The sequence below is a fragment of the Sebastes umbrosus genome, chromosome 3 (assembly GCF_015220745.1).
Source record: "Sebastes umbrosus isolate fSebUmb1 chromosome 3, fSebUmb1.pri, whole genome shotgun sequence".
Taxonomy (NCBI): Eukaryota; Metazoa; Chordata; class Actinopteri; order Perciformes; family Sebastidae; genus Sebastes; species Sebastes umbrosus.
The window spans coordinates 3,326,626-3,352,635 of NC_051271.1; the positions used below are offsets into that span (position 1 = coordinate 3,326,626).

At 37.9% G+C, this 26,010-nt stretch overlaps 2 protein-coding genes and 1 long non-coding RNA gene across 4 annotated transcripts in view; 2 read left to right on the plus strand and 1 right to left on the minus strand.

The window, feature by feature from the left end:
- The first annotated feature begins 6,342 nt into the window (after positions 1-6,342).
- The window catches only part of LOC119484689 (SUN domain-containing protein 1-like), a 42,506-nt gene continuing 22,838 nt past the window's right edge, over positions 6,343-26,010 (plus strand). Inside the window, exons 1-9 of one of the 2 annotated variants that reach the window (XM_037763714.1) lie at positions 6,343-6,500; positions 7,212-7,305; positions 7,469-7,665; positions 7,801-7,895; positions 8,032-8,158; positions 8,273-8,400; positions 8,540-8,710; positions 8,823-8,912; positions 9,092-9,681. In XM_037763714.1, the coding sequence (XP_037619642.1) occupies positions 6,476-6,500; positions 7,212-7,305; positions 7,469-7,665; positions 7,801-7,895; positions 8,032-8,158; positions 8,273-8,400; positions 8,540-8,710; positions 8,823-8,912; positions 9,092-9,199 (1,035 nt within the window). In that variant the 5' untranslated portion in view covers positions 6,343-6,475 and the 3' untranslated portion in view covers positions 9,200-9,681. Of the gene's footprint in view, positions 6,501-7,211; positions 7,306-7,468; positions 7,666-7,800; positions 7,896-8,031; positions 8,159-8,272; positions 8,401-8,539; positions 8,711-8,822; positions 8,913-9,091; positions 9,682-26,010 lie in introns of those variants that run through there. The other variant, XM_037763715.1, reaches the window with a different exon arrangement.
- LOC119484697 (3-mercaptopyruvate sulfurtransferase-like) lies at positions 11,742-12,975 on the plus strand. Its single transcript, XM_037763726.1, has 2 exons — positions 11,742-12,337; positions 12,763-12,975. The coding sequence occupies exons 1-2, from the start codon at positions 11,811-11,813 to the stop codon at positions 12,845-12,847; spliced, it is 612 nt and encodes a 203-aa protein (XP_037619654.1). The 5' UTR covers positions 11,742-11,810; the 3' UTR covers positions 12,848-12,975.
- LOC119484710 lies at positions 24,850-25,965 on the minus strand. The gene is made up of 3 exons (XR_005206101.1): positions 25,821-25,965; positions 25,619-25,708; positions 24,850-25,439 (listed from the first exon to the last, which is right to left on the minus strand). It is a non-coding gene; the product is annotated as an uncharacterized LOC119484710 (long non-coding RNA).

Sequence of the window (26,010 nt, forward strand, 5' to 3'; positions counted from 1 at the left end):
TTTGTCTTTCTGTTCCTGCTGTTCCCGCATGAGGTTGTTACATTTCAAGCACCGACACCTGTCTGCTCCCACATTCCCGCACATTTTACCCTCTGTCTTGCGGGAACTAGTCTATATTTTCTCGCACTATATCCCAGCTGCCATATGCTGTCTATATTGCTTGTAATTGGGATAAAGTAAACATCTGTTAAGTATTTTTACATAGATTGTTATGGCTGTATTGATTTAAAAACCCAATAATGGTGTGGGTCCAACAGACTGGCGGACATTGGCTGAGAAACAAAAACATGAACACCACACAAGGGTTAATTAAACCAGATAATGATCTCATACTGCACTAGAGCTTTTACTCCTGTGTTATATTCTATTTTAGCTTTTATCCTAGCTTTTATTTTTAGCTTGTTTTTATTTTGTAATCTTTAATGTTTTTATGTTTTTATAACTGTTTTAATTATGTCTTAATGTCCTTTTGCACTTTGCCGCAATGTTCTTGATTGTCTATGTAAAGCACTTTGAATTTGCCCTGTTGTTGAAATGTGCTCTACAAATAAAGCTGCCTCGCCTTGCCTTGCCTAAATGTTTTCAAAAATCCACAGGGAGCCACTGAAGAGGGGCTAAAGAGCCGCAGGTTGCTGACCCCTGTGCTAACTTGACCGAGGATAAAATAATTTAATCATGCATCTCTTCTAGACCTTCCAAATGTTAAGGAGAACCGAATCGATCAAATTCTGACAGAGATACGAGTCAATCAATTATGTAGAGATGTCTGGGTAATAACACACCGCTAAGATTACTCCGCGCTCCAGTCTGATTTGTGATTGGTCGGATGGATAACGTGTATACAGCTGATAAAAATAGACCCATACGGGGCTTTAAACACGAGATGTACGTCATATGTAGGTCAAATGCAAAATGTAAACATTGAGAAAGGAAACACGTTTTGTGAGTCTTTTGCAAATATCAGTGCTGAGGAGACACACCAACATAAACTAATAAATACTTCAAGTTACATTTCCATCTGAAATTATTTTATTTGTATTATTATTTTATTAGATTAGCACAATGTTTCATTTCTGATGCCCACTTATTTTAGAAGCACATCTGTAATTAATATTAATATATGCTCAAAACCACTTTAATTTAGCCTGTTTTACTTCTTTTTATTTTGCTGCATTCAACGACACTTAAAAAAATTAATGTCAGATGTAGGTCAAATGCAAAATGTAAACATTGAGAAAGGAAACCAGTTTCAGGAGTCAAGATTCAAGAGTTTTATTTGCCATTTGCACATATAAGTACTTTGGAATTCTGAGCAGTTTACACCAAATCAGCTTTAAGAAAAGAAAAAAGGTAGAAAAGGCACAGGGTAATTACAGTACAAAATAAGTAGCACATTCAACTCAACACAATAAATAAATAAATTATTAAAATATAAAACACCCTCAGTGTAGTCAATAAATAAACTAAACTACCCTCTGCATAGGAACGATACCCCCAGAATACAAATATACAGCATATATGCTCCATGACCATGTAAAAAGAACTTGTAGCTCTCATAAAAATATTTAAAAAAAAGAAATAATTAATATATTTCAGACAATTACACAGTGGAAGGCAGCATATTGCACAGCATTTCAGTCCATTCAGTATTGTGAGTCTTTTGCAAATATCAGTGCTGAGGAGACACACCAACATAAACTAATGCATACTTCAAGATACATTTCCATCTGAAATTATTTTATTTTATTATTATTTTATTAGATTAGCACAATGTTTCATTTCCGATGCCCACTTATTTTAGAAGCACATCTCTAATTAAATATGCTCAAAACCACTTAAATTTAGCCTGTTTTATTTATTTATTTTGATGCATCCAACGACACTTCAAAAAAATAACTGTGTTTATATTTTAAAATCATGTTGTTTATGGACAATAAAGTTACTAAATAATAGGAGGAAGAAAACTTGTCTGTCACTTCCAGCTTTTTGTGGACTGTCCCTGCACCATAACTATATATGTTATTCCTATGTATTTGTAACCCACGTGCTGGAGCCTCTCTGCACACCCTGGGACTCTGCGTTGTGTTTTATACTTGTGTTATGGGGTGTGGTGCAGATTAAGGGAAACACCAGCACAGTCTTTCTGATTGTGGTTGAGACCGGGAAGACTTTATTTGTCCACAACATCTGCTGTCATCTCACTTGTTCGTCCACAACCTATTTCAACAGAATATAGTTTTCAGACACCACATTGTAATATCCCCAGGTCTGGCTCTTATGTTCCTTTTCTTACAGAGAGCTAACTTCGCGTCTTCTCCCTCTACAGCATGCATCGAAACGTTTTGGAGAAAATGATGAGATCGTCCAGATAAATCAGGAGATGGGTGAAATTCATATCCCCAAAGCAGCAGGTCATGAGTCTCTGAAAGGTGGATGGAGCGTTTTGTAACTGTTGTAACTGAGAAGATCAGCAGAGTAAAGGATTGGGCGAGGCCTACAAATCGGAAGGAAGTGCTGCGGTTCTTGGGATTCGCTGGATATTACAGGCGGTACGTTAAAGACTACTCCGCCTTAGCTGCTCCCTTGTACCGCCTCACCTCTGGATGGCAATTACAGCGCACCAGCGACACCTGGTGGCTGATTTAGGCTACTGCCTTACATATTGTGTATCTGTACATTAGCAACATGCAGTCTCTTGTGAATTCATTGCAGCTAGTGGTTAACCCTCCTGTTGTCTTCCCGTCGCCCATGCATAAAAGAAAAATATCTGAAAAATGTCCGAAAAAAAAGTCTGAAAAATAGATCTGAGAAAAGTCTAAAATAAAAAATTCTGAAAAAAAATATCTGAAAAATGTCTGAAAAAGATGTCCGAAAAAAAATTCTGAAAACAAATGTCTGAAAAATTTCTGAAAATAAAAGTCTGAAAAAAAAGATCTGAAATAAAAGACTGAAAAAAAAGATCTGAAAAATGTCCGAAAAAAAGATTTGAAAAATTTCGGACAAAAAAAGTCTAAAAAAAAAAAGATCTAAAAAAAGTCTGAAAAAAAAGATTTGAAACATTTTGGACAGAAAAAGTCTGAAAAAAAAGTCTGAAAAAAAGATCTGAAAAATTTCTGAAAATAAAAGTAAAAAAAAAAAGATCTAAAAAAAGTCTGAAAAAAAAGATTTGAAAAATTTCGGACAAAAAAAGTCTAAAAAAAAAAGATTTAAAAAAAGATCTGAAAAAATTCTGAAAAAAAAATTCTGAAAAAAAATATCTGAAAAAGATGTCCGAAAAAAAATTCTGAAAAAAAAGATCTGAAAAATTTCTGAAAATAAAAGTCTGAAAAAAAAATCTGAAAAAAGTCCGAAAAAAAAGTCTGAAAAAATGTCCCAAAAAAAAGTCTGAAAAATAGATCTGAAAAAAGTCTGAAAAAAAAATATCTGAAAAATGTCTGAAAAAGATGTCCGAAAAAAATGTCTGAAAAATTTCTGAAAATAAAAGTATGAAAAAAAAGATCTGAAAAAAGTCCGGAAAAAATGTCCGAAAAAAGTCTGAAAAATAGATCTGAAAAAAGTCTGAAAGAAAAAATTCTGAAAAAAAAGATCTGAAAAATGTCTGAAAAAGATGTCCGAAAAAAAATTCTGAAAAAAAAGATCTGAAAAATTTCTGAAAATAAAAGTCTGAAAAAAAAGATCTGAAAAATGTCCAAAAAAAAGATTTGAAAAAGTCTAAAAAAAAGATCTGAAAAATTTCTGAAAAAAAAAATTCTGAAAAAAAGATCTGAAAAATTTCGGACAAAAAAAGTCTAAAAAAAAGATTTAAAAAAAGTCTGAAAAAAAGATCTGAAAAAAAAATTCTGAAAAAAAAAGATCTGAAAAAGATGTCCGAAATAAAATTCTGAAAAAAAAGATCTGAAAAATTTCTGAAAATAAAAGTCTGAAAAAAAATATCTGAAAAAAGTCCGAAAAAAAATATCTGAAAAATGTCTGAAAAAGATGTCCGAAAAAAATGTCTGAAAAATTTCTGAAAAAAAAAAGATCTAAAAAAAGTCCGGAAAAAATGTCTGAAAAAAGTCTGAAAAATAGATCTGAAAAAAGTCTGGAAGAAAAAATTCTGAAAAAAAAGATCTGAAAAATGTCTGAAAAAGATGTCCGAAAAAAAATTCTGAAAAAAAAGATCTGAAAAATTTCTGAAAATAAAAGCCTGAAAAAAAAGATCTGAAAAATGTCCGAAAAAAAAGATTTGAAAAAGTCTAAAAAAAAGATCTGAAAAATGTCTGGAAAAAAAATATCTGAAAAATTTCTGAAAATAAAAGTCTGAAAAAAAATATCTGAAATAAAAGTCTGAAAAAAAAGATTTGAAAAATTTCGGACAAAAAAAGTCTAAAAAAAAAGATCTAAAAAAAGTCTGAAAAAAAAGATTTGAAAAATTTCGGACAGAAAAAGTCTGAAAAAAAAATCTGAAAAAAAAATCTGAAAAAAGTCTGAAAAAAAAGTCTGAAAAATGTCCGAAAAAAAAGATTTGAAAAATTTCAGACAAAAAAAGTCTAAAAAAAAAGATCTAAAAAAAGTCTGAAAAAAAAGTCTGAAAAAAAAGTCTGAAGAAAAAGATCTGAAAGAAGTCTGAAAAAAAAGATCTGAAAAATTAGTTGAAAGACATCCATATTTATGAAGTTTGAAAACGTGTCAATTTGACCCGAAGACAACAGGAGGGTTAAACTGGATGAACCGTCTGTGGTTCACAGCAAGAACTGGACTGCCCTCTGGTGGTTAGCTGCAGATGTGGATGAAGTATTTCAGTCTCTTCAGTCTTTCATACATTTCAGGATATTGTACAATGGAACAGGTTATAAACAGCTTAGTGTGAGAAAGGCTAATCACTTACTTTAGATTTCTTTACATATTTATGTAAGAGCCCACTCAAGTGACAAATAATACCAGATATTTAAACAGGAGAAGCAACCAAACATGCATCAGGAAATTCTGCATAAAACACCACAACACAAATTAAAAGGATAGAAAGAATTTAAAAGAAATTAACACAATTTTATTTTTTGTGTGTCCAGTCCAAGTAAACTCTGAGGGCAGGTCCAGTCTGAAGCTGCAACGACTGGAGGTTAAGTGACAGTAGTTGGGTGTTTCTGCAACTATGGTCACTTTTGACTCTCCCAAATAAAATAGAATCAACCTCTGTGAATTATATAATTATATTATAGATATATAATAATCATCAGAGTATATAATACATATAAACAGGTACACAAAATTACAATTAATGGTCAACATTTAATCTGTAACATGTTTTTTTACAATGAGGCTTATTTTATACATTTTACTTTTTTAATTTCTATAATATTTTGAAGACATTTAAATTAATTTTCATCAAGCTGTGTGCATCATTGTAAATATTGATATAACAAAATGTTTTTAAAAATATGGGATTTCATGATTTTCTCTACATCCCGAAAAAATTAGACAGTAACCATAGATGTCTTCATACACAAAAATATATAACATGTTGTGTTACATGACAGATATTGTAATACTAATGTCTTTAAGAACATGTTGTAGAAATCACATCTTTGCCAATATTGCAGATAAATGGCAGCTAGCAAGGTCTGCTAAATTAGCTTTGACTCTTAGAGTTTAATATATACATTATGAATTTAACAGTAATATGAAGTTATTTTTGAAATGTAGTTCAAAATACACAATTAGTAAGCTGTATGGTGAGGACACACAATAAATACTTCAGAAGAAGACGTGATCGTGTTTTTCTTGATCTTGAGGGTCACCTATGTGGGCGACTCAACCTGTCATCTTCATCAGAGGTGGAAAACTAATAGAAGACACTTCTGATTAGACACAAATCTCACCATTGTGTGACTTATTGAAAAAGACAAGTCCATATTCAAAGAAGTTATTTGCTAATTATTATCTATTTATCAGCAGACATGGAAATAAAGCATATTAATTAACTTTGTATTATTTTCCTGGAAATGTATTAAATATCAGGTATTGGGAAATAGTGGAAAATAATTATTAAATATAATAAAGTAATTTTCAATCAATTTTTGAGGTAAATATTGGGGTAATTTGGCAGAAATTCCAAAGAAATGTATTTGCTAATTATCACCTAATTACCATGAAATTTGCGGACCTGTAAAATTGAAGTGTTGCCACTTTTGTTGTTGTTGTTTTTTTGTGTGTTTTATGCCTTCATCATAGTGCTATTATTATTATTATTATTCATCATTAGTGACAGTGATGGTTGCCATAGCTACCGGGGCGTGACTATGATCTATGTCATTCTAGAATTCTCTGATGCATTACAGCCGTTGTGGAACTCAGTGAGATTAGGACTCTGCCTGATTCACTTATTCTCTCACAGCAAGTTATCTGGAGACTCAGCTGAGGACTTTTCAGTGAGCTCGACGCAAAACCGCAGAGAAACCAAAACTCAACGCAAAACATCCACTTCTTCATTATCACAATGTTATCACACAGACAAAGTGAAGGTAAATCATTGTTTCTCTCCCAGATCTGTGAAACACACACTCAGTAAGCAGAGCAGCAATACCTCTGTATGGTTTCTGTTAGAACAGGTTCATATGTAACGTGATTAATCCTACCTTTGGGAGATTAATATTCAGACTGTGTGAGAGAGATGTTTCTAATCATTTTGTCCAATGGAGTTTGACAAAATGTTAGAAACACCTTTCAAGAATTCATACATATACAATATGTTCAACTTGATGTTAGGTCAAATAGTTTTGTTTAATGACTTTCATGCACAGGTGGGTAGTTCCTGTAAGCCTCTATTCAACTGGGCTAGGCAGTAATGGAGCACTGATTGGATTTATACTTATTCAAAAACTGACACAGAGAAGTAATAAAAGAGGATAAATATAATTATTTATATCATAAATATTAAAGAAAAAGTTAAATAAACATCAGTCTATATTCACAAAAAGAAGAGAAGATGGTTAAAAAGCTCATCCAACACAAACTACAATCTCAAAAATGACTTTAGTTGATTCCACACATCTCTGACACAGAGTGTTTTTTTTTGGCTCCTGTGTGTCTGACACTCAAAAACACAAAACTATGACATGCACTGAGTTGCTTCTAATAGTAGAAGTGTTGTAGTTAGAACAGTCAAAGTGTATGACATAACCAGTGTCAGTGAGTGACTGACCACCTCCTCTGCTCTCTTGTTTGGTTTACAGTCATGTTACGTAGAAGCTCTCGACTGAACAACGCAGGATATTACAACCTTCGAGGAGAACCAGTCATTTCCTACAAGGAGACTTCTACCTACAGGTAAGCTGACGTGTGTGTGTGTGCGTGTGTGTCACAGTCATGCTAGTATATGTTCTGTAGCACACAGGCTATGTACAGTATGTGTTTAACAGTCATAACGTCTTCATTATACATCTTCAAAGCTCTCACTCTCTTTCTCATTTTCATTGTAAAATACTTTCAGAAGACCTAGGAGGGTTGCTCCAGACAGCCCAAGAGACACCCCCAAGAAAACCGTCAGGTTTGCACCTGGGACCAAAGAGGCCAGCTGGGCCAACGAGGCCAACGTCCCCAGCGGGGCCAACAGGGCCAACAGGGCCACCAGGGCCAGCTGGAACGGCATTATTCGCTGGCTGTTCTACATGCTGCCCGTGTGTCTTGGTAAGCGATCTCTCCTTCTACAAACAGTCATATCTTGTTCATCAGCCTGTGTGTTTTATACTGTAGAGTGTCTGTCTTTTGAATAAAACATCACTGACCAGTTTCTCCAATACTTTGTTTCTCTTAATCCATCAGGAATTGTATCCTTCTCCCTGGCTCCCTGCATGAACGGCACCTCTCTGGACTCAGGACCCTTAGCGTTACCTGTCCCACCAACCAAGCTGGATACGGTATGACCCTTAAAAGCAGCTTGGCTTTCTCTTTTATTTCTTTTTTATTCTTAATGTGCACCTATAAAACACAATCACAGCCCAAATATGTTCTCACCTGTACACATGTTGAAACACACAATGATGTCACTTACAGGTCTTGAGCAGAACTGAAGGGCTGGAGCAGCAGGTGATAATGCTGCAGAACGAGCTGCTGAAGTTAAAGAGGATCAACGAGCTGCCACCAGCGGGCACTATGCCCAACTTTGCCCTGGAGTCGCTAGGTGAGACATCTAAATCCCCCTCATAATTTTTATCTGTCAGATTGTAATTCGAACATGTGATTTTTAGTTTTGAGATCCTTTTCTCACTTTCTTTGTGTGTATTTTTGTGTGTAGGGGCCTGTGTTTTACCTCAATTATCCTCGAATACATACCGAAGCACAAGTCCATCCCTTTCCATTCCTATCTGGAATTTCCTGACACCTTTTTGGAGACCAGCTTCAGACCAAAGTATCGTGACTCAGGTAGGAACTAGGAACTACACACACAAAACACATGGCTATGCGGTTTGGCAATATCATCTAATGGTTTGGATTGTTTTACTGTCTATTTTGTTATACCTCATACCATCTAAACTCTTTTTTATATTCTTTCATTCTGCAGGGAGGACCAATCGAGGTCGGACGCTGCTGGCCATTTCATGGTGAGCGTGGACATTTAGTCATAGCTCTGTCCCACCCAGTGACCATCAGCCACGTGACACTGGGTCACATTTCAAAGACCGTGTCGCCAACTGGCAGCATCTCGAGCGCCCCAAAGATGTTTGCTGTCTATGTAAGTCACAAATTTAAAATTGTTACACTGCAGGACGTCCTGTGTATTTCACTGTCACATACACAGAGAACATCAAGGTGTTCAACTGGATCTCTATCTTTCTCTCTTGAAGGGCATGAAGACTGAAGAGGATGAAGGTACCCTACTAGGGACCTTTCTTTATGATCAGGACGGCGAGTCAGTGCAGACTTTCAAACTGTCTGTGAGTATTACATCATGCAATGAAACACATGCAGTTTTTTATTTTTCCCCCACAAGCTAATATATCATAAGAATTACAGTTTGTCTGTCCTCATTGTAGGCTACTCATTATATCCCTTATTTCCCATCCTCTCAGTTTGTGCTCAACTAACTCTGTCGGTTCATTTCTCTATCTCTCAGGATCAGGAAGAAGGTGTCTTCAGCCATGTGAAGCTGCAGGTCGAGAGCAACTGGGGAAATCCTGACTACACTTGCGTGTACAACTTCAGGGTCCATGGGACCATATAGAAGATAGTGTTTGCTTATATATGGGACTATGTTGGAACAAACACCGTCTTCTTGGCTGGGTGCAAAGGCAGGTGAGAATGTATTTGTGCCAACAACCAACCATCTGTGAATAGATGGGCTTAATTTAACTTTGTGTTGTGGAATTTGCAGTCATAAAAATATTAGCAAATGGCTGGCTGGAACACCTGTGCTGGTGTAGACACAGGGTGGGTGGGTGGGTGCTGGGGAGAGGTATGGTGTTCCGTGAGTGTTCGCCATACTTCTTCCCAGCGAACCTCCTCCCTGCCAGGTGAAGGAAACTGCTGGGGAGAGGTATGGTGTTCCGTGAGTGTTCACCATACTTCCTCCCAGCAAACCTCCTCCCTGCCAGGTGAAAGGAAACTGCTTGAGGCTCCATGTTGATCGGAAGAGATACATGGCTGTCTACAATGCAGTGTGAGGGGGAATTGGCTATTTGCTGGTATTTTCTGTCACTCCAAATTCCACAATTCCTACTTATTCACAGATGGTTTGAGGGCTGCACGGTGGCACAGTGATCAGTGCTGTAGCCACACAGAGGAAAGACTGGTGATCGGTCCTGGCTCTGCCTCTCTGTCTGTGTAGAGTTTGCATATTCTCTCCGTGCATGCATGGGTTTTCTCCGGGTACACCGGTTTCCTCCCATACACAAATAATAATAATAATTGTACAATAAAGATCATGAAAATGATTTCTGCTTGTTTTATCATCTATTTGAAGTGCAGTGAACTTGATATAAGTAAAAAATAACATACAAATATCATTCTTCCATCTTACAAAAGCACATTATTGATCATGTAACAACTCCAACATATAATTTTACATTTACCAAACAACATAAAGGCCAGATTCAGGTGATATGAAATAGAATTGATGCCATAAAATGCATAAATGTCTCTCTTGGTTTGAAGTGAGAAATAGATTGCTGTATTCATTGATGGTTTTCTTTAAGAATGTTATAACAACAAATATTATCCATATTAAATTATGATATTTATCTGTTAGATCATGATAGATTCAGTCGGAGCCTCTCTATTTTCTTTGTGTTTTTGTCATTTAAACTGTGTCAGTTGTTATTGTTTTATGTACAGTTGACGTGTATTACTATGTGTTATGTTAGAGTATGATGAGTAGTGTGAATATGTATTTTTGTATTGTCACCATGTAAAATATGTTGACCCCAGGAAGAATAGCTGCTGCTCTGCAAAAGCTAATGGGGATCTGAATAAACAAACAAACATTAGTGTAACGCATCACCGCCTCCATTCACTTCCAGCTGTTGACCTGTGATCTGTGGGCGTGTTGCTTGTTGCTCACTCTCTCTCTCTACCACTCTCAACCTTTAGCACCAGATTATAGGTCGATCACATTAGTCAACTTTGTAGCCTGGCTACCTCTCTGGAATCAATGTAAACTAGTTGTCTACTCAAAGTTTTCTATTCTTACATATACTTTTATGAACTAAAATGTGGGCCAATGTAGTCCCAAGCAAAAGCAGTACACTTATTAAGTATACAGTACTTTGATATTAGTATACAAGTATGCTTGGGTAATATATACTTGAACTTTTACTTAAGTATACTTCATAAAATAAACTTGAATTATACTACTTTTTCGTAAGAATGTGAGGTTTATTTCTAAACAGAGTAATCACTTACGATACGATACGATACAACTTTATTGTCAGTTTGCACTGAAATTCATTTTGCATCCACAGGCAGCTCAGTTTGAGAAAAAGTACACATACAACAGACATCCTGTTACCATAGACAAACAGACAAGTAAGACCCATCAGACAAAAAACAAAACACATCACAATTATTCATACATAACCCATTACAAAATGACCATCTGTCCTCTGGATTTACATGTCTTTAACAGCACATTAATTATTATTTAGCAACAACATTAGTGTGTTTTTACAGTTTTTTTCAAGAAATTTTACATTTTCTGTCTGTATTTCAAAATGACAGAAATATTTTTTTAAAATTACATGTTTCATTTGTGATTTATATGTAAATGGTCTTAGATTTACAGTATTTTTTGTAATAAAAATCATAATTATCTGTATTTAAGCTTTTCTTGATCATTTTTAAAGATAATTATTCTGTTTTTTAGAGGTTTATGACTCTATTTTAACAATTCATTTATGTTAAAAAATACATAACAATAAATATATGTTAAAAGTAAAATATATTTTGTAATATTACAGTAATATAGGCTAATTATATAAAGATAATTACTGTTTTTTTTTTTTTTTTTTTACAGTTTATTTATGTTAATTAACGGACAGTATTTTTCCAAAAATGTCGGTTATTTTACACTTTTTTTTCTTACAGTGTATACTTCATAAAATAAACTTGTAGTATACTTGTAGTATACTGCTTTTTCGTAAGGATGTGAAGTTTATTTCTAAACAGAGTAATCACATTAGTATAACGCGTCACTGCCTCCATTCACTTCCAGCTGTTGCTCTGTGAACTGTGGACTCTGGGCGTGTTGCTTGCACTGTCACTCTCAACCTTTAGCACCAGATTAGGTCGATCACAGTACAGTCAACTTTGTAGCCTGACTACCTCTCTAGAACTAAACCATGGCGCTTCAAGCGAGAGCTCTGGTCTCCTCTAAATGGCTGACTGAGGCTGTGCAGCTGCAGGTGCAGCTCCAGAGGAAAATGCGCATCTTGGACTCTTCTTGGTTTTTGCCCAAACTGCGGCGCAACGCAAGGAGCGAGTTCAAGAAGAGGCACATCCCGGGCGCAGCTTTCTTCGACATAGACCAGTGTTGTGATAAAACGTCTCCTCTGGACCACATGCTGCCGTCAGAGAAGAGCTTTGCAGATTATGTGGGTAGGTTGGGGATAGAGCGAGACACGCACGTGGTGGTGTACGACGCCAGCGAGTTCGGCGCGTTCTCTGCGCCGCGCGTCTGGTGGATGTTCCGTGTGTTCGGGCACCGCGAGGTGTCGCTGCTCAACGGAGGGCTCCGGACCTGGCAGCTGGAGGAGCGACCGGTGAGCGACCGGTACGTCAGACCTACACCGGCCGAGTTCAGGGCCTCTCTGAACCGCTCCTGGATCAAGACCTATGAGGACATCCTGGATAACCTGGACACCAAAAGGTTCCAGGCCTTTTTCAACATATTATACTATGATTTTTTTTTTTTTTTTACTTTTCGACATAATATACACTATGACTTTTTTCGACATATTATACTATGACTTTTTTAATAATTTTTTTTCGACATGATATACTATGACTTTTTAATAATTATTTTTCGACATATTATACTATGACTTTTTTAATAATTTATTTTTGACGTAATATACTATGACTTTTTTTTACTTTTTTGGCACACTATACTATGACTTTTTTATTCATTATTTTTTCGACATAATATACTATGACTTTTTTAATAATTTTTTTTCGACATAATATACTATGACTTTTTTATTCATTCTTTTTTCGACGTAATATACTATGACTTTTTTATGACTTTTTTTTTCGAGATATTATACTATGACTTTTTGATGATTGTTTTTCCAGGTTCCAGGTGGTGGACGCCAGGCCAGCGGGCAGGTTCAGAGGCCTGGACCCTGAACCCAGAGACAGTGAGTATAGTCTGCAATGATGACTCTGTTCTCTTCAGGTCTCCAGCAGGCTGAACGCAGCTATACATTATGGATCCTATTCACAGGAAGATTGTTTAGGTAGATTATTACTAAAGGTCTGTGGAGGACGGAACCTGCCAAAATAAAATAAATAAATAGATCAATGACTCGATAAATAAATAAATATGTCATTAAATTTAGCAAAATAATCTAAAAAAATATTTGTAGCCATAAATTGATATTTCTGTTTTAATTTGCTTCTTAATTTATTTATTTTTGTTTTAAATAATTGATAAAAAAATAGCTAATAACTAATTAAGCCCCCTCATTTGCACAATGAGGCAGAAATGCATGAAGAAATGTATAAAGAAAAGAATACAGAAATAAATAAATTGGGGAAATAAGTAAGAGGTGAAATGCAAAGGGAAGATTGTGCATAAATAAATAAATACATGCAAAAATAGATAAATGATTCGATAAATAAATAAATATGTCATTAAATGTAGTCAATTAATCTAAATAATATTTGTAGCCATAAATTGATATTTCTGTTTTAATTTGCTCCTTAATTTATTTACCTTTGTATTAAATAATTGATAAAAAAGTAGTAGTAGTAATAGTTAATAATTAATTAAGCCCCTTCATTTGCATAATGATGCAGAAATGCATAAAGAAATGTATGAAGAAAAGAATACAGAAATAAATAATTTTTGGGAAATAAATAAGGGGTGAAATGCAAAGGGAAGATCGTGCATAAATAAATAAAAAATACATGCAAAAATAGATAAATAAATAAAAATAAATGCAAAAATAAATAAATAAATGTAAAAAGTAAAATAAATACATTATATGTATATATATATATATATATATACATATAATATATATCAATATTCAATGCAATGAACTACAGTTTGTCCCAATGTTACATTAAACTCTTAACGTGTAAACATAAAGTTCAGTAACTTATTTTGTTTGTTTTTATCATAGACTGTATAACCACTGTATAGAAGTGGATGTCATCAACGTGACGTCACCCAGTGTCGCCATTAACCATTTCCTAACCCTAACTAAGTGGTTGTGTTGTCTAAACCTAACTTCCTGTGAGAACGGATGTTTATTTTGAAAGGACACTATGCATGTAACAAGCTTATATTGACACGCTGTCCCTGGTTTAACAAATAAAAATGTACGATTGCGATTTTGAAATTGATTTTTTATTGCCAGAGTTGATATATTTGCTTCATTTGAGTCTATGCAGAGGTAGAAGGAAGTTACCGCTTTTATTGTTGTAGTCTGAGTAAAGTGACGTGGGAGAGACCGTAGCTTTGGTCTCCAGGGCCGGAGTCTCTGCTGTACTCTGCTCCTCTGCCTGCCTTCACTTACAGCTCGCTCCACCTCACGTGCACCGCGCACACTCCACACTGCAGAAGAGTTAGTAGCTCTGAGAATATCTAGTGAAGGATCAGTGGACGTTTGTGCAGAAATAACTGCTGCAGCTCCTCCAGACCAACAGAGGTTTCCCGTGTCTTGTGAAGTGACGGGGCTCCGCAGAGAGTTACGTTATCGTCTCCGACCGGGTGCCGGTGTCTTCCCTGTTTCCTCCGGCCGCGGTCGGGAGGCTGAAGCATGAAAAGCCGACACTAGGATCAGCATTGATTCATGGAGACCTTCGTCTGGTCAGCTAACATTACTGCCAAGCAGGTAAAATATATTGATCTTGTGGTTTTAGCTGATGTGTGTCGCCTCACTGTTTTGACGGATGCTCACTCACATTCACGTAGCGCGTGCACACGGGTGAGCGTGAGCAACAGGACGCTGACTTTCGTTGACTTAACGGCAACAGGTGACGCTGTTACAATCAATTTCTGAATCTTACAAACAGTCCCTTTAACCGATAACCGACCCTCGTTAAACTATTATTAACTGTTAACCGACAAGATTTGTGCGTTGCATGCAGCGCTGCGCCAGCTGCAGAGTATGAGCACAACAGACAACTGAGTCCCCAGTTCACCATCAGGACAGCTACTGTAGCAGCAATGCTGCTGCGTGTAGTGTCGCGGACATGCAGCCACTTTCCTAGTAAAAGTCTCCACTGCACATTTAGTATAGTTTAGCAGGTTGTCAGCTGTGTGTCGGCCCGGCGTAACTTTAGCGAGTGTCCAACAATGTGAGTGTATGTATTTGTGCTACGTTAGCAGCTCTAGCATTGCCGGTGACTTCGTGCTCGTCTGTCTGTCAGAGAGGCGAAACTTTAGCGAGTGTCCGACAGACCGCGTGTGTGTGGCAGCGGTGAGTGTGGGGTTGTTGGTGGCGTTATAGCTGTGAACGTAGCAGTGTGTGTACAGTTTATTTATTGGTGAATACATGCTACAACTCCTCCGCTCCACACCGCTTGAGAGACCGAAGCCAACTTCCTGTATCCTGCAACTCCGGCTCCGCCTCTTAAGGCCGCTCCTCTGAGCCGCTCAGCTTTTTAATTCAATATTAATATTTCTTTTAACCGTTTAACCGCGTGAATTGCTTAAAATGCTCGGTCGGTCAACGGTTAATTATTAACATCCCTTCTTGGCATTACATGTTCTTTGATACGATAGACGGATTTAAAATGTGAGGGTGCAGGTCGTATCCACGCAGACCCTCCGCCGTTTTCTGCTTTGTCGTTTTGTCTCGTTGCGGTTTGTTTTGGTTGACGGATACGGAACGGATATGACGTCACATTACTCAGACTACAACAATAAAATCTGTAACTTCCTTCTACCTCTGCATAGACTCAAATGAAGCAAATATATTAAATCTGGCATAAAAAAAAACCCTAATGTTTAATGAAACTAGCCACCTCAGCAGGCAGTATTAATACATCTAAATTAAATGCTATCTACTGCCTTCCAACATGGCAGCTTTTAGAGGCTGTGTCCTTAGTCGTCTTCGCATCAGTAACATCCTACTTGCCGGGTAGTGAATGAGGTTTTTTTTCTTATTTGAACCAACAGTAGCTTTCTGGGAAAGAGAAAGGGGTTAGGAAGTGGTTGAGTTTGTGTTTTCTGTGCGCATGTGTGTGTATAGTTTGTGGTTCTTTCCGTGCTGTTTTTTTTGAGAGGGAAGTGAGAGAAAACAGTTTCTGCTGCTGGAGCCGTAGGGGAAGTCCAAATGTCAGTAGACAGATATAAAGAGAACAAAAACGTATCTCAGTTAAAGAGGTTAGAAAGAGGTAAACCTTTGAGAAGACTGAAGATGTGTTGTCACTGCCTTGCTTTCACACTGAGGTTTTTCACACTGAATATCACACCGTCAGCTGGGGAAGTTGTACAGCATGACTTTGAATCATGTAATTGTGTGTCACAACAAGTTATCTGATTACACTGAATGTGTCTCGTCACAGTTGCAATCAGCAACTTGGTAGTGTTTTTTTGGTTACACACTGACCGGTAAATGACAATTTCCAACTAAATACTCCAAAGTTTGCAGCGTACTCACATGACGCCCATGGAGTGATTTCATCATCCATTCCAGATAACAAATGACCTAAAAGGAAGTTGTAATCAGTGACATAATTCAGACGATAACTTGGCACTTTTGATTCATTTGGTTAAACTGAATATAAAATATCACCTTCTGTTATTGGCACTATTTACCATCAGTTTACCAGTGGTGGAATGTAACTAAGTACATACAACACAGTCTCACAGCAGTTGGTGAAATATAGTCATGAAATTTGATCTATTTGATTTGTGTACATAAACCTCAACATTTTTTCAGCACGACTTTCAACAACAAAGTGTTTTCCTACGAATGTCCAGGAACAGGTGATGCACGTGTCAATTTCTGCTAGTACTAAAAATACTTAGTTAGGTTTAGGAAAAGACTGCGGTTTGGGTTAAAACAACTCCAGAACTGCTGTAACTTAAAGCAGCAGTGGGTAGAAGTGGAAAAAAAACGTGTCTCTGTGTCCTCCGGTGCGCCTACTGGCATCTGCAATATTTCACAGACCGGAGGAAAACAAGCAGTCAGAGCCGAGCTGGAGCCTTGCCGTCTCTGAGCAGCTGTCAATCACTCGCCAACTCCGATTAAACAGTCAAACTAGGCAGCGCTGATCAAATATGAATCAATATTCTGTTACTATGATGCCTATTTCTCTCCTCAAATGTTTTCAGAATCATCTTGTAGTGTACTGTTTAGCTGTAAAATGAGAAAGTTTGTGACCCGGCAGCACGGAGCACAGCCAATAGCCAATCTCTCTCTGAAATTACCTGTGATTTGTCAAAATTTAGATTAGATCGATTTTTTAAAGCCTGAAAACAGAGCCATGATGAGGTGCATAAGTCTAGTTTTCTCTCTTCACTTGAATTACAACATGCTGAAAGGTTATTATGGATTTTTTTTCCCAATGATGCCAAAACATTTCTGCCTACTGCAGGTTTAAATACTGAAGTTACGTGACAAATAAATCAAAGTTAACTTCTGGTTTTACACATGACATGAACGCCGGTCTCCTGAGTGAAAGTCCTGTGTTTTTTGACCCACCCATCCACCCGACTTCCTCCCCTACGCGGCATTCGCCACTCTCTATACTTCCCGGGTCGCACCTATGTGGATTACATAAGAATTGATTTTGTGCTTCCCATCACAATCACAAATCAATACATTCAATTTCGTGAATATTTCATGATCTGTTGTGTAACTGGGTTGATATATCACCTTCTGTTATTGGCACTATTTACCAGCGGTTTACCAGTGGTGGAAGGTAACTAAGTACATTCCACGGTACTTCTATACTTCTACTCTACTCTATTTCAGAGGGAAATATTGTACTTTTTACTCCACTATTTATTTGACACTTCTGCAAAATGCAGCGCTTTCGCTGGACATTTTAATGCTTAAGCTACAGCGAAATTATCAAGTTGCTAGTGAGGATGAGGATGTCCCCCGTGTGTGCAATCAATGCAATTCTTAATGGTTTTATCATTTTGTTAATTTTGTCAAACGCTGAGGACGACTCTCCACTCTCCACTCGGTAGAAACAACCTCTCAGCTGAAGGCTCACATTCATATAGAGACGTGTGGTGGCGGAACTGATACAGACAGGCACGTTTCTCTATCATCATCATCATCATCAGCCAATTTAGAAAAAAACCCAAAGGGCCGATCGACCTGTTTCATGGGCCTGTCGGACAAAATTTTTAAAAAGACCCAAAGGGCATGTCGGCCCACGCGGAAAAGGCCCGGTCTATCAGATGGCCAGTCCAGTCCTGGCATCAGTATTAACTGAGACAGTTTCATAACCAGTTAAAAGTTCCTCATAGTACCTCTGACTATGGATAAACACCTCATACAACCCCACTTCAAATAATCCAAACTATCCTTTTAAAGGACTCTATGTAAGAATCAGAAATTGCTTGTTAACAGCGACACCTGTGGCCGTTAAATCAACGAAAGTCAGCGTCTCTCGCTTTTGCTCGCTCTACATAGACATGAACGAGCATCGCTCAAAACAGTGAGGCGACACACGTCAGCTAAAACCACAATATCACTCTATATTTCACCTGCTTGGCAGTAATGTTAGCTGACCAGACGAAGGTCTCTCCATGAATCACTGCTGATCCTAGTGTTGGCTTTTCCTGCTTCAGCTTCCCGACCGCGGTCAGAAGAAACAGGGGAGACACCGGAGTTTTGGTCGGAGACCATAACGTTTCTCTCTGCGGAGCCCCGTCACTTCACAAGACACGGGAAACCTCTGTTGGTCTGGAGGAGCTGCAGCATTTATTTCTGAACAAACGTCCACTGTACATTCACTAGATATTCTCAGAGCTAAACTAACTCAGGTGAAATGATGTTCTTTCCACTTCCGGATTATGGCCCCAACAGTGCTACTTTGCTTTTACCCATCATGAGATGTTTCTTGTGTGACACCTTGGTCATGAGACACCTTTTTATAGGCCATCAGTTGGGACTGAACCAGTTGATATTAATTTGCACTGACAAGGGGCTGGATTGGTTTCTAATTACTGATAGATTTCAGCTGTTGTCTTGGCTTTCCATGCCTTTTTGCACCTCCCTTTCTTCATGTGTTCAATACTTTTTCCCTGTGTCATTTCACATTATTACACATAACTTAATTTCTGAACTTATTTGTTTTGGTTTCTTTGTATGTATAGATTACCTGGGTTGTTACCAACATCTGGTGAAAATTTCATGTCAATAGCGCCTTTGGAAATATATTTACTGCTGAAAATGGTGACGTGTTCAATACTTATTTTACCCGCTGTATAACTTTGGTTGTTTCGTGCTTCCGTGGAGTTTGTGTTGGAGTCTGAGTTGTGGTGGGGGCTGGTCGCTTGTTGACGTTAGCGAACGTTAGCTATGGTTGCCCACTGTTAGCCCTGTAGCTGAAGAGAGTAAAGGCACTGGTGCATAGTTTATGACGTCACATCCGTTGGATTTTCCTTGAAAAAAACGTGTCCGGGTTTTTCACATTAAAATACGGTGACCAGACGTCCCGGTTTGTCCGGGACAATCCCGGTTTGTCCGGGACAATCCCGGTTTCCGGTGTCCCGAGTCCCGACACATATCTGTAAAACACTCAAATGTCCCGGTTTTCAACAGTCACTAACAAATTGTCACAGTTTTCACAACAATTAAAATAATAATTATACTTACATAGATGTTTATCATGTTCCACTCATTAATTAATTTGTGCGCATGAGATAAGTATATAGAGAGCCAGCACAGTGCACTGCTGCAGTCTCTATGGAGTGAAGTTGCGCACGGTCAAGCTACAATTACGCACTGATGCAACAGCTATCCACTTGTTACATTAAAGGTCTCATATTATGCTCATTTCCAGGTTCATAGATGTATTTTAATGTTGCACTAGAACATTTTTACATGCTGCAATGTTCAAAAAACCCTTTATTCTTCTCATACTGCAGCCTGAGTCTGCCTGCCTCAGAGCCTAATTCAGCCTCTGTCTGAAAACCCCTGATTCACAGCCTGTCTCCTCCCACTCTGCTCTGATTGGTCAGCGTTTTCTGTCAATCAAACGTCCTCAACAACACAGCGTCACTATCTCCCCCTCCCTCCCGGAGAAGCTCTGGAGATAGCTCAGTGTTTACCTTCTGCATCAACTCTGTAAACCGTAAACACACACTCTGCTTTACGTTTGACTTTACAGATCCATCTGTGAGAAATGACCGACAGAATCATCCCAGAGGAGAGCAGACAGCTGAGAGCAGATAGCTGAGAGCAGACAGCTGAGAGCAGATAGCTGAGAGCAGATAGCTGAGAGCAGACAGCTGAGAGCAGACAGCTGAGAGCAGACAGCTGAGAGCAGATAGCTGAGAGCAGACAGCTGAGAGCAGATAGCTGAGAGCAGATAGCTGAGAGCAGACAGCTGAGAGCAGACAGCTGAGAGCAGATAGCTGAGAGCAGATAGCTGAGAGCAGACAGCTGAGAGCAGATAGCTGAGAGCAGATAGCTGAGAGCAGACAGCTGAGAGCAGACAGCTGAGAGCAGATAGCTGAGAGCAGACAGCTGAGAGCAGACAGCTGAGAGCAGACAGCTGAGAGCAGACAGCTGTGAGCAGACAGCTGAGAGCAGATAGCTGAGAGCAGACAGCTGAGAGCAGACAGCTGAGAGCAGACAGCTGAGAGCAGACAGCTGTGAGCAGATGGGAGATACAGAGCTAACCCGTTAGCATGTAGCTACATGCTAACGGGTTAGCTACATGCTACCGCTATGAGACGGTGTGTAAACACAGCGACCATCAGGGTGGAAAATAGAAGATGTGAAACAGTAGTCAGTTCATTATTTCTGCTAAAAGATAAATGTATGGAAGATCAGAGTAATGGTATATTATTTACAGTAGTAGCTGTCTCTGTGTTACCATGACTACAGACCACCGGAGCTTAGTTTACTGTAGTTTACCAGAGCTGAAGACTTTCTCCTGTACCATGTTAACTTAACTAACTAACAGGTGAGATGATTACAAATGCTGTGAATAATTAATATTGTCATCTGTCAACTCAAATAAAGTTTGACTGTGAAACAGAAATGTGTTGTGTTGCTTACAGTCACTACTACCTGTACTCTGCTACATGCATGACATCAAATATATATAATATATAAATATCACCTGTTTAAACAGTGTAATTACATGAAGCCTTTGTGAAAGAACATGTTATATTTAGATGATGGGAGTACATGAAGCCTGTTCTGCTGGTTCTTGCAGACTAACAGTAGGAGCTACTTTGCTCAAGTTCGGTTGAGGAGGAGAGACAGTGACGCGCTGTGGGGCGGGGTCAGCTACTGAAGGTTCTCTCTGGTTCGACCAGGAAACCCTTACATGGCTTGCATTTCTCTAATGACGTCAGAAGAGAAGGAAAAGCTGCGCAGCGTTTTTCGACACCCATTTCCGGACAAACGGAGCAGGAGAAGAAGAGAGAGGATGGTCTTTTATGATACTATGGTGACCTGTAGACACACTGGGGACAGATATTGATGTTTAAAAGACATGGAAAAGTGCATTTTGCATAATAGGTGACCTTTAAATGTAGTTTTGATCCACAGAACCCTCCGTGCTTATGTGCACATCAAACGTGTCGTTTTGATTAATTATTCTACACAGTTCCTTCTGCGCATCAACAGGCATTTAGCTCCGCTTATAACTCCCTCAGGTCCGTCTGTTCCTGTCAGTTTTTCACCCGGTGTCTCCATCCTGGCCAAAATGTCATCTGAGCTCCACAATTATAATTATAACAGCCTGAGACGAAACACGTTGAAAAATAATGTACGTAGGCCCAGACAACAATACGTTTCCTCTGGGAAACTCTCTACAGGACTCCCAAACTGTCAGTGCGTCATGAGGGGGATGGCCCTGTAATTAAAGGGGGAGAGAGTAGTGAATGTGATAAATCATGATTGTCACTCACAGCCTCTAATGCACCCACCTATAATAATGCCGTCTTTCTGATCCCACTCCGTGCTCAAATGCGCCACAGGTGCGCAAAGTTAGCCATCCTGATGAAAACGCCTATGGTGCGTGCAGATTAGTGCGTGACTGTGCGCGCATGCATGAACGTGCGGTGCATGAACTTGCGGTACACTAAAGTGTCCCGGTTTGGGGGTTTGATAATATGGTCACCCTACATTAAAAGCATTCTGCAGGCTGATAGAGGAAACCCAGAACGTCGTGGAAGGTCTCATTTTTTAGGTCAGGTTACAACCTGTTCACACATTGGCAATTAAGAGTGATTAAAAAAATATTTTTGATGTGTCCGTTATACAGAAGGACCTTCTGTTATAACAAACTACAAAGAGCTACCGATTTGTGATTGATACCGCTGGGCTGAGTGGCCTGGATCTAATAATACGGTGCTATACTGTGGCTTTAAGAGGATCTATGCAGCTCAGCTTCCCTTTTCTCACCTTTTTTTTAAAACTTTTTTTTTTACATTCTCAAATACCAAAAAAAAGTGACACAGTTACACGATGTTAACTTCCTGATTACTGGCACATTGGCTTGTTATCTATAATGCATAGAACTGGGAAGGTATACACTTCAGCTTTATGCCTCATAATGACAATAAGTTAATGATTATTATTTTCAGCCATTTGATTAGTGCTGTTTTAAGAAAAGGAAGTGAGTTAGCAGGAAGTGCACCTGTCAGTGCAATGGAACATTTGGTTTCTCAGAAAAAACACTCTGACCTTTATTAAAACCGCATAAACAGGTGACCGGGCTGTCTGCAAGAACTTGTGCTGTTTCCCCTGCTGTGCTGTGCAAGGAAATTGTACATATATATAGCACCGTATAATAGGGCTGTCAATCGATTAAAATACTTAATTATGATTAATCGCATGATTGTCCATAGTTAATCACAAATTATCTGTTCAAAATGTACCTTAAAGGGAGATTTATTAAGTATTTAATACTCTTATCAACATGGGAGTGGACAAATATGCTTGTTTTATGAAAATGTATGTTCATATTTATTATTGGAAATCAATTAACAACACAAAAAAATGACAGATATTGTCCAGAAACCCTCACAGGTACTAATGTGATTACTCTGTTTAGAAATAAACTTCACATCCTTACGAAAAAGCAGTGTACTACAAGTATACTACAAGTTTATTTTATGAAGTATACACTGTAAGAAAAAAAAGTGTAAAATAACCGAAATTTTCGGAAAAATACTGTCCGTTAATTAACATAAATAAACTGTAAAAAAAAAAAAAAAAAACAGTAATTATCTTTATATAATTAGCCTATATTACTGTAATATTACAAAATATATTTTACTTTTAACATATATTTATTGTTATGTATTTTTTAACATAAATGAATTGTTAAAATAGAGTCATAAACCTCTAAAAAACAGAATAATTATCTTTGAAAATGATCAAGAAAAGCTTAAATACAGATAATTATGATTTTTATTACAAAAAATACTGTAAATCTAAGACCATTTACATATAAATCACAAATGAAACATGTAATTTTAAAAAAATATTTCTGTCATTTTGAAATACAGACAAAAAATGTAAAATTTCTTGAAAAAAACTGTAAAAACACACTAATGTTGTTGCTAAATAATAATTAATGTGCTGTTAAAGACATGTAAATCCAGAGGACAGATGGTCATTTTGTAATGGGTTATGTATGAATAATTGTGATGTGTTTTGTTTTTTGTCTGATGGGTCTTACTTGTCTGTTTGTCTATGGTAACAGGATGTCTGTTGTATGTGTACTTTTTCTCAAACTGAGCTGCCTGTGGATGCAAAATGAATTTCAGTGCAAACTGACAATAAAGTTGTATCGTATCGTATCGTAAGTGATTACTCTGTTTAGAAATAAACCTCACATTCTTACGAAAAAGTAGTATAATTCAAGTTTATTTTATGAAGTATACTTAAGTAAAAGTTCAAGTATATATTACCCAAGCATACTTGTATACTAATATCAAAGTACTGTATACTTAATAAGTGTACTGCTTTTGCTTGGGACTACATTGGCCCACATTTTAGTTCATAAAAGTATATGTAAGAATAGAAAACTTTGAGTAGACAACTAGTTTACATTGATTCCAGAGAGGTAGCCAGGCTACAAAGTTGACTAATGTGATCGACCTATAATCTGGTGCTAAAGGTTGAGAGTGGTAGAGAGAGAGAGTGAGCAACAAGCAACACGCCCACAGATCACAGGTCAACAGCTGGAAGTGAATGGAGGCGGTGATGCGTTACACTAATGTTTGTTTGTTTATTCAGATCCCCATTAGCTTTTGCAGAGCAGCAGCTATTCTTCCTGGGGTCAACATATTTTACATGGTGACAATACAAAAATACATATTCACACTACTCATCATACTCTAACATAACACATAGTAATACACGTCAACTGTACATAAAACAATAACAACTGACACAGTTTAAATGACAAAAACACAAAGAAAATAGAGAGGCTCCGACTGAATCTATCATGATCTAACAGATAAATATCATAATTTAATATGGATAATATTTGTTGTTATAACATTCTTAAAGAAAACCATCAATGAATACAGCAATCTATTTCTCACTTCAAACCAAGAGAGACATTTATGCATTTTATGGCATCAATTCTATTTCATATCACCTGAATCTGGCCTTTATGTTGTTTGGTAAATGTAAAATTATATGTTGGAGTTGTTACATGATCAATAATGTGCTTTTGTAAGATGGAAGAATGATATTTGTATGTTATTTGTTACTTATATCAAGTTCACTGCACTTCAAATAGATGATAAAACAAGCAGAAATCATTTTCATGATCTTTATTGTACAATTATTATTATTATTTGTGTATGGGAGGAAACCGGTGTACCCGGAGAAAACCCATGCATGCACGGAGAGAATATGCAAACTCTACACAGACAGAGAGGCAGAGCCAGGACCGATCACCAGTCTTTCCTCTGTGTGGCTACAGCACTGATCACTGTGCCACCGTGCAGCCCTCAAACCATCTGTGAATAAGTAGGAATTGTGGAATTTGGAGTGACAGAAAATACCAGCAAATAGCCAATTCCCCCTCACACTGCATTGTAGACAGCCATGTATCTCTTCCGATCAACATGGAGCCTCAAGCAGTTTCCTTTCACCTGGCAGGGAGGAGGTTTGCTGGGAGGAAGTATGGTGAACACTCACGGAACACCATACCTCTCCCCAGCAGTTTCCTTCACCTGGCAGGGAGGAGGTTCGCTGGGAAGAAGTATGGCGAACACTCACGGAACACCATACCTCTCCCCAGCACCCACCCACCCACCCTGTGTCTACACCAGCACAGGTGTTCCAGCCAGCCATTTGCTAATATTTTTATGACTGCAAATTCCACAACACAAAGTTAAATTAAGCCCATCTATTCACAGATGGTTGGTTGTTGGAACAAATACATTCTCACCTGCCTTTGCACCCAGCCAAGAAGACGGTGTTTGTTCCAACATAGTCCCATATATAAGCAAACACTGTCTTCTATATGGTCCCATGGACCCTGAAGTTGTACACGCAAGTGTAGTCAGGATTTCCCCAGTTGCTCTCGACCTGCAGCTTCACATGGCTGAAGACACCTTCTTCCTGATCCTGAGAGATAGAGAAATGAACCGACAGAGTTAGTTGAGCACAAACTGAGAGGATGGGAAATAAGGGATATAATGAGTAGCCTACAATGAGGACAGACGAACTGTAATTCTTATGATATATTAGCTTGTGGGGGAAAAATAAAAAACTGCATGTGTTTCATTGCATGATGTAATACTCACAGACAGTTTGAAAGTCTGCACTGACTCGCCGTCCTGATCATAAAGAAAGGTCCCTAGTAGGGTACCTTCATCCTCTTCAGTCTTCATGCCCTTCAAGAGAGAAAGATAGAGATCCAGTTGAACACCTTGATGTTCTCTGTGTATGTGACAGTGAAATACACAGGACGTCCTGCAGTGTAACAATTTTAAATTTGTGACTTACATAGACAGCAAACATCTCTGGGGCGCTCGAGATGCTGCCAGTTGGCGACACGGTCTTTGAAATGTGACCCAGTGTCACGTGGCTGATGGTCACTGGGTGGGACAGAGCTATGATCAAATGTCCACGCTCACCATGAAATGGCCAGCAGCGTCCGACCTCGATTGGTCCTCCCTGCAAAATGAAAGAGTAT

Excerpts from the sequence above, each read along its gene's own strand:
- LOC119484697 (XM_037763726.1), top strand. The coding sequence starts at position 11,811 with ATGGCGCTTCAAGCGAGAGCTCTGGTCTCCTCTAAATGGCTGACTGAG. Across the intron at positions 12,338-12,762 it reads GATAACCTGGACACCAAAAG|GTTCCAGGTGGTGGACGCCA; the intron begins GTTCCAGGCCTT and ends TTGTTTTTCCAG.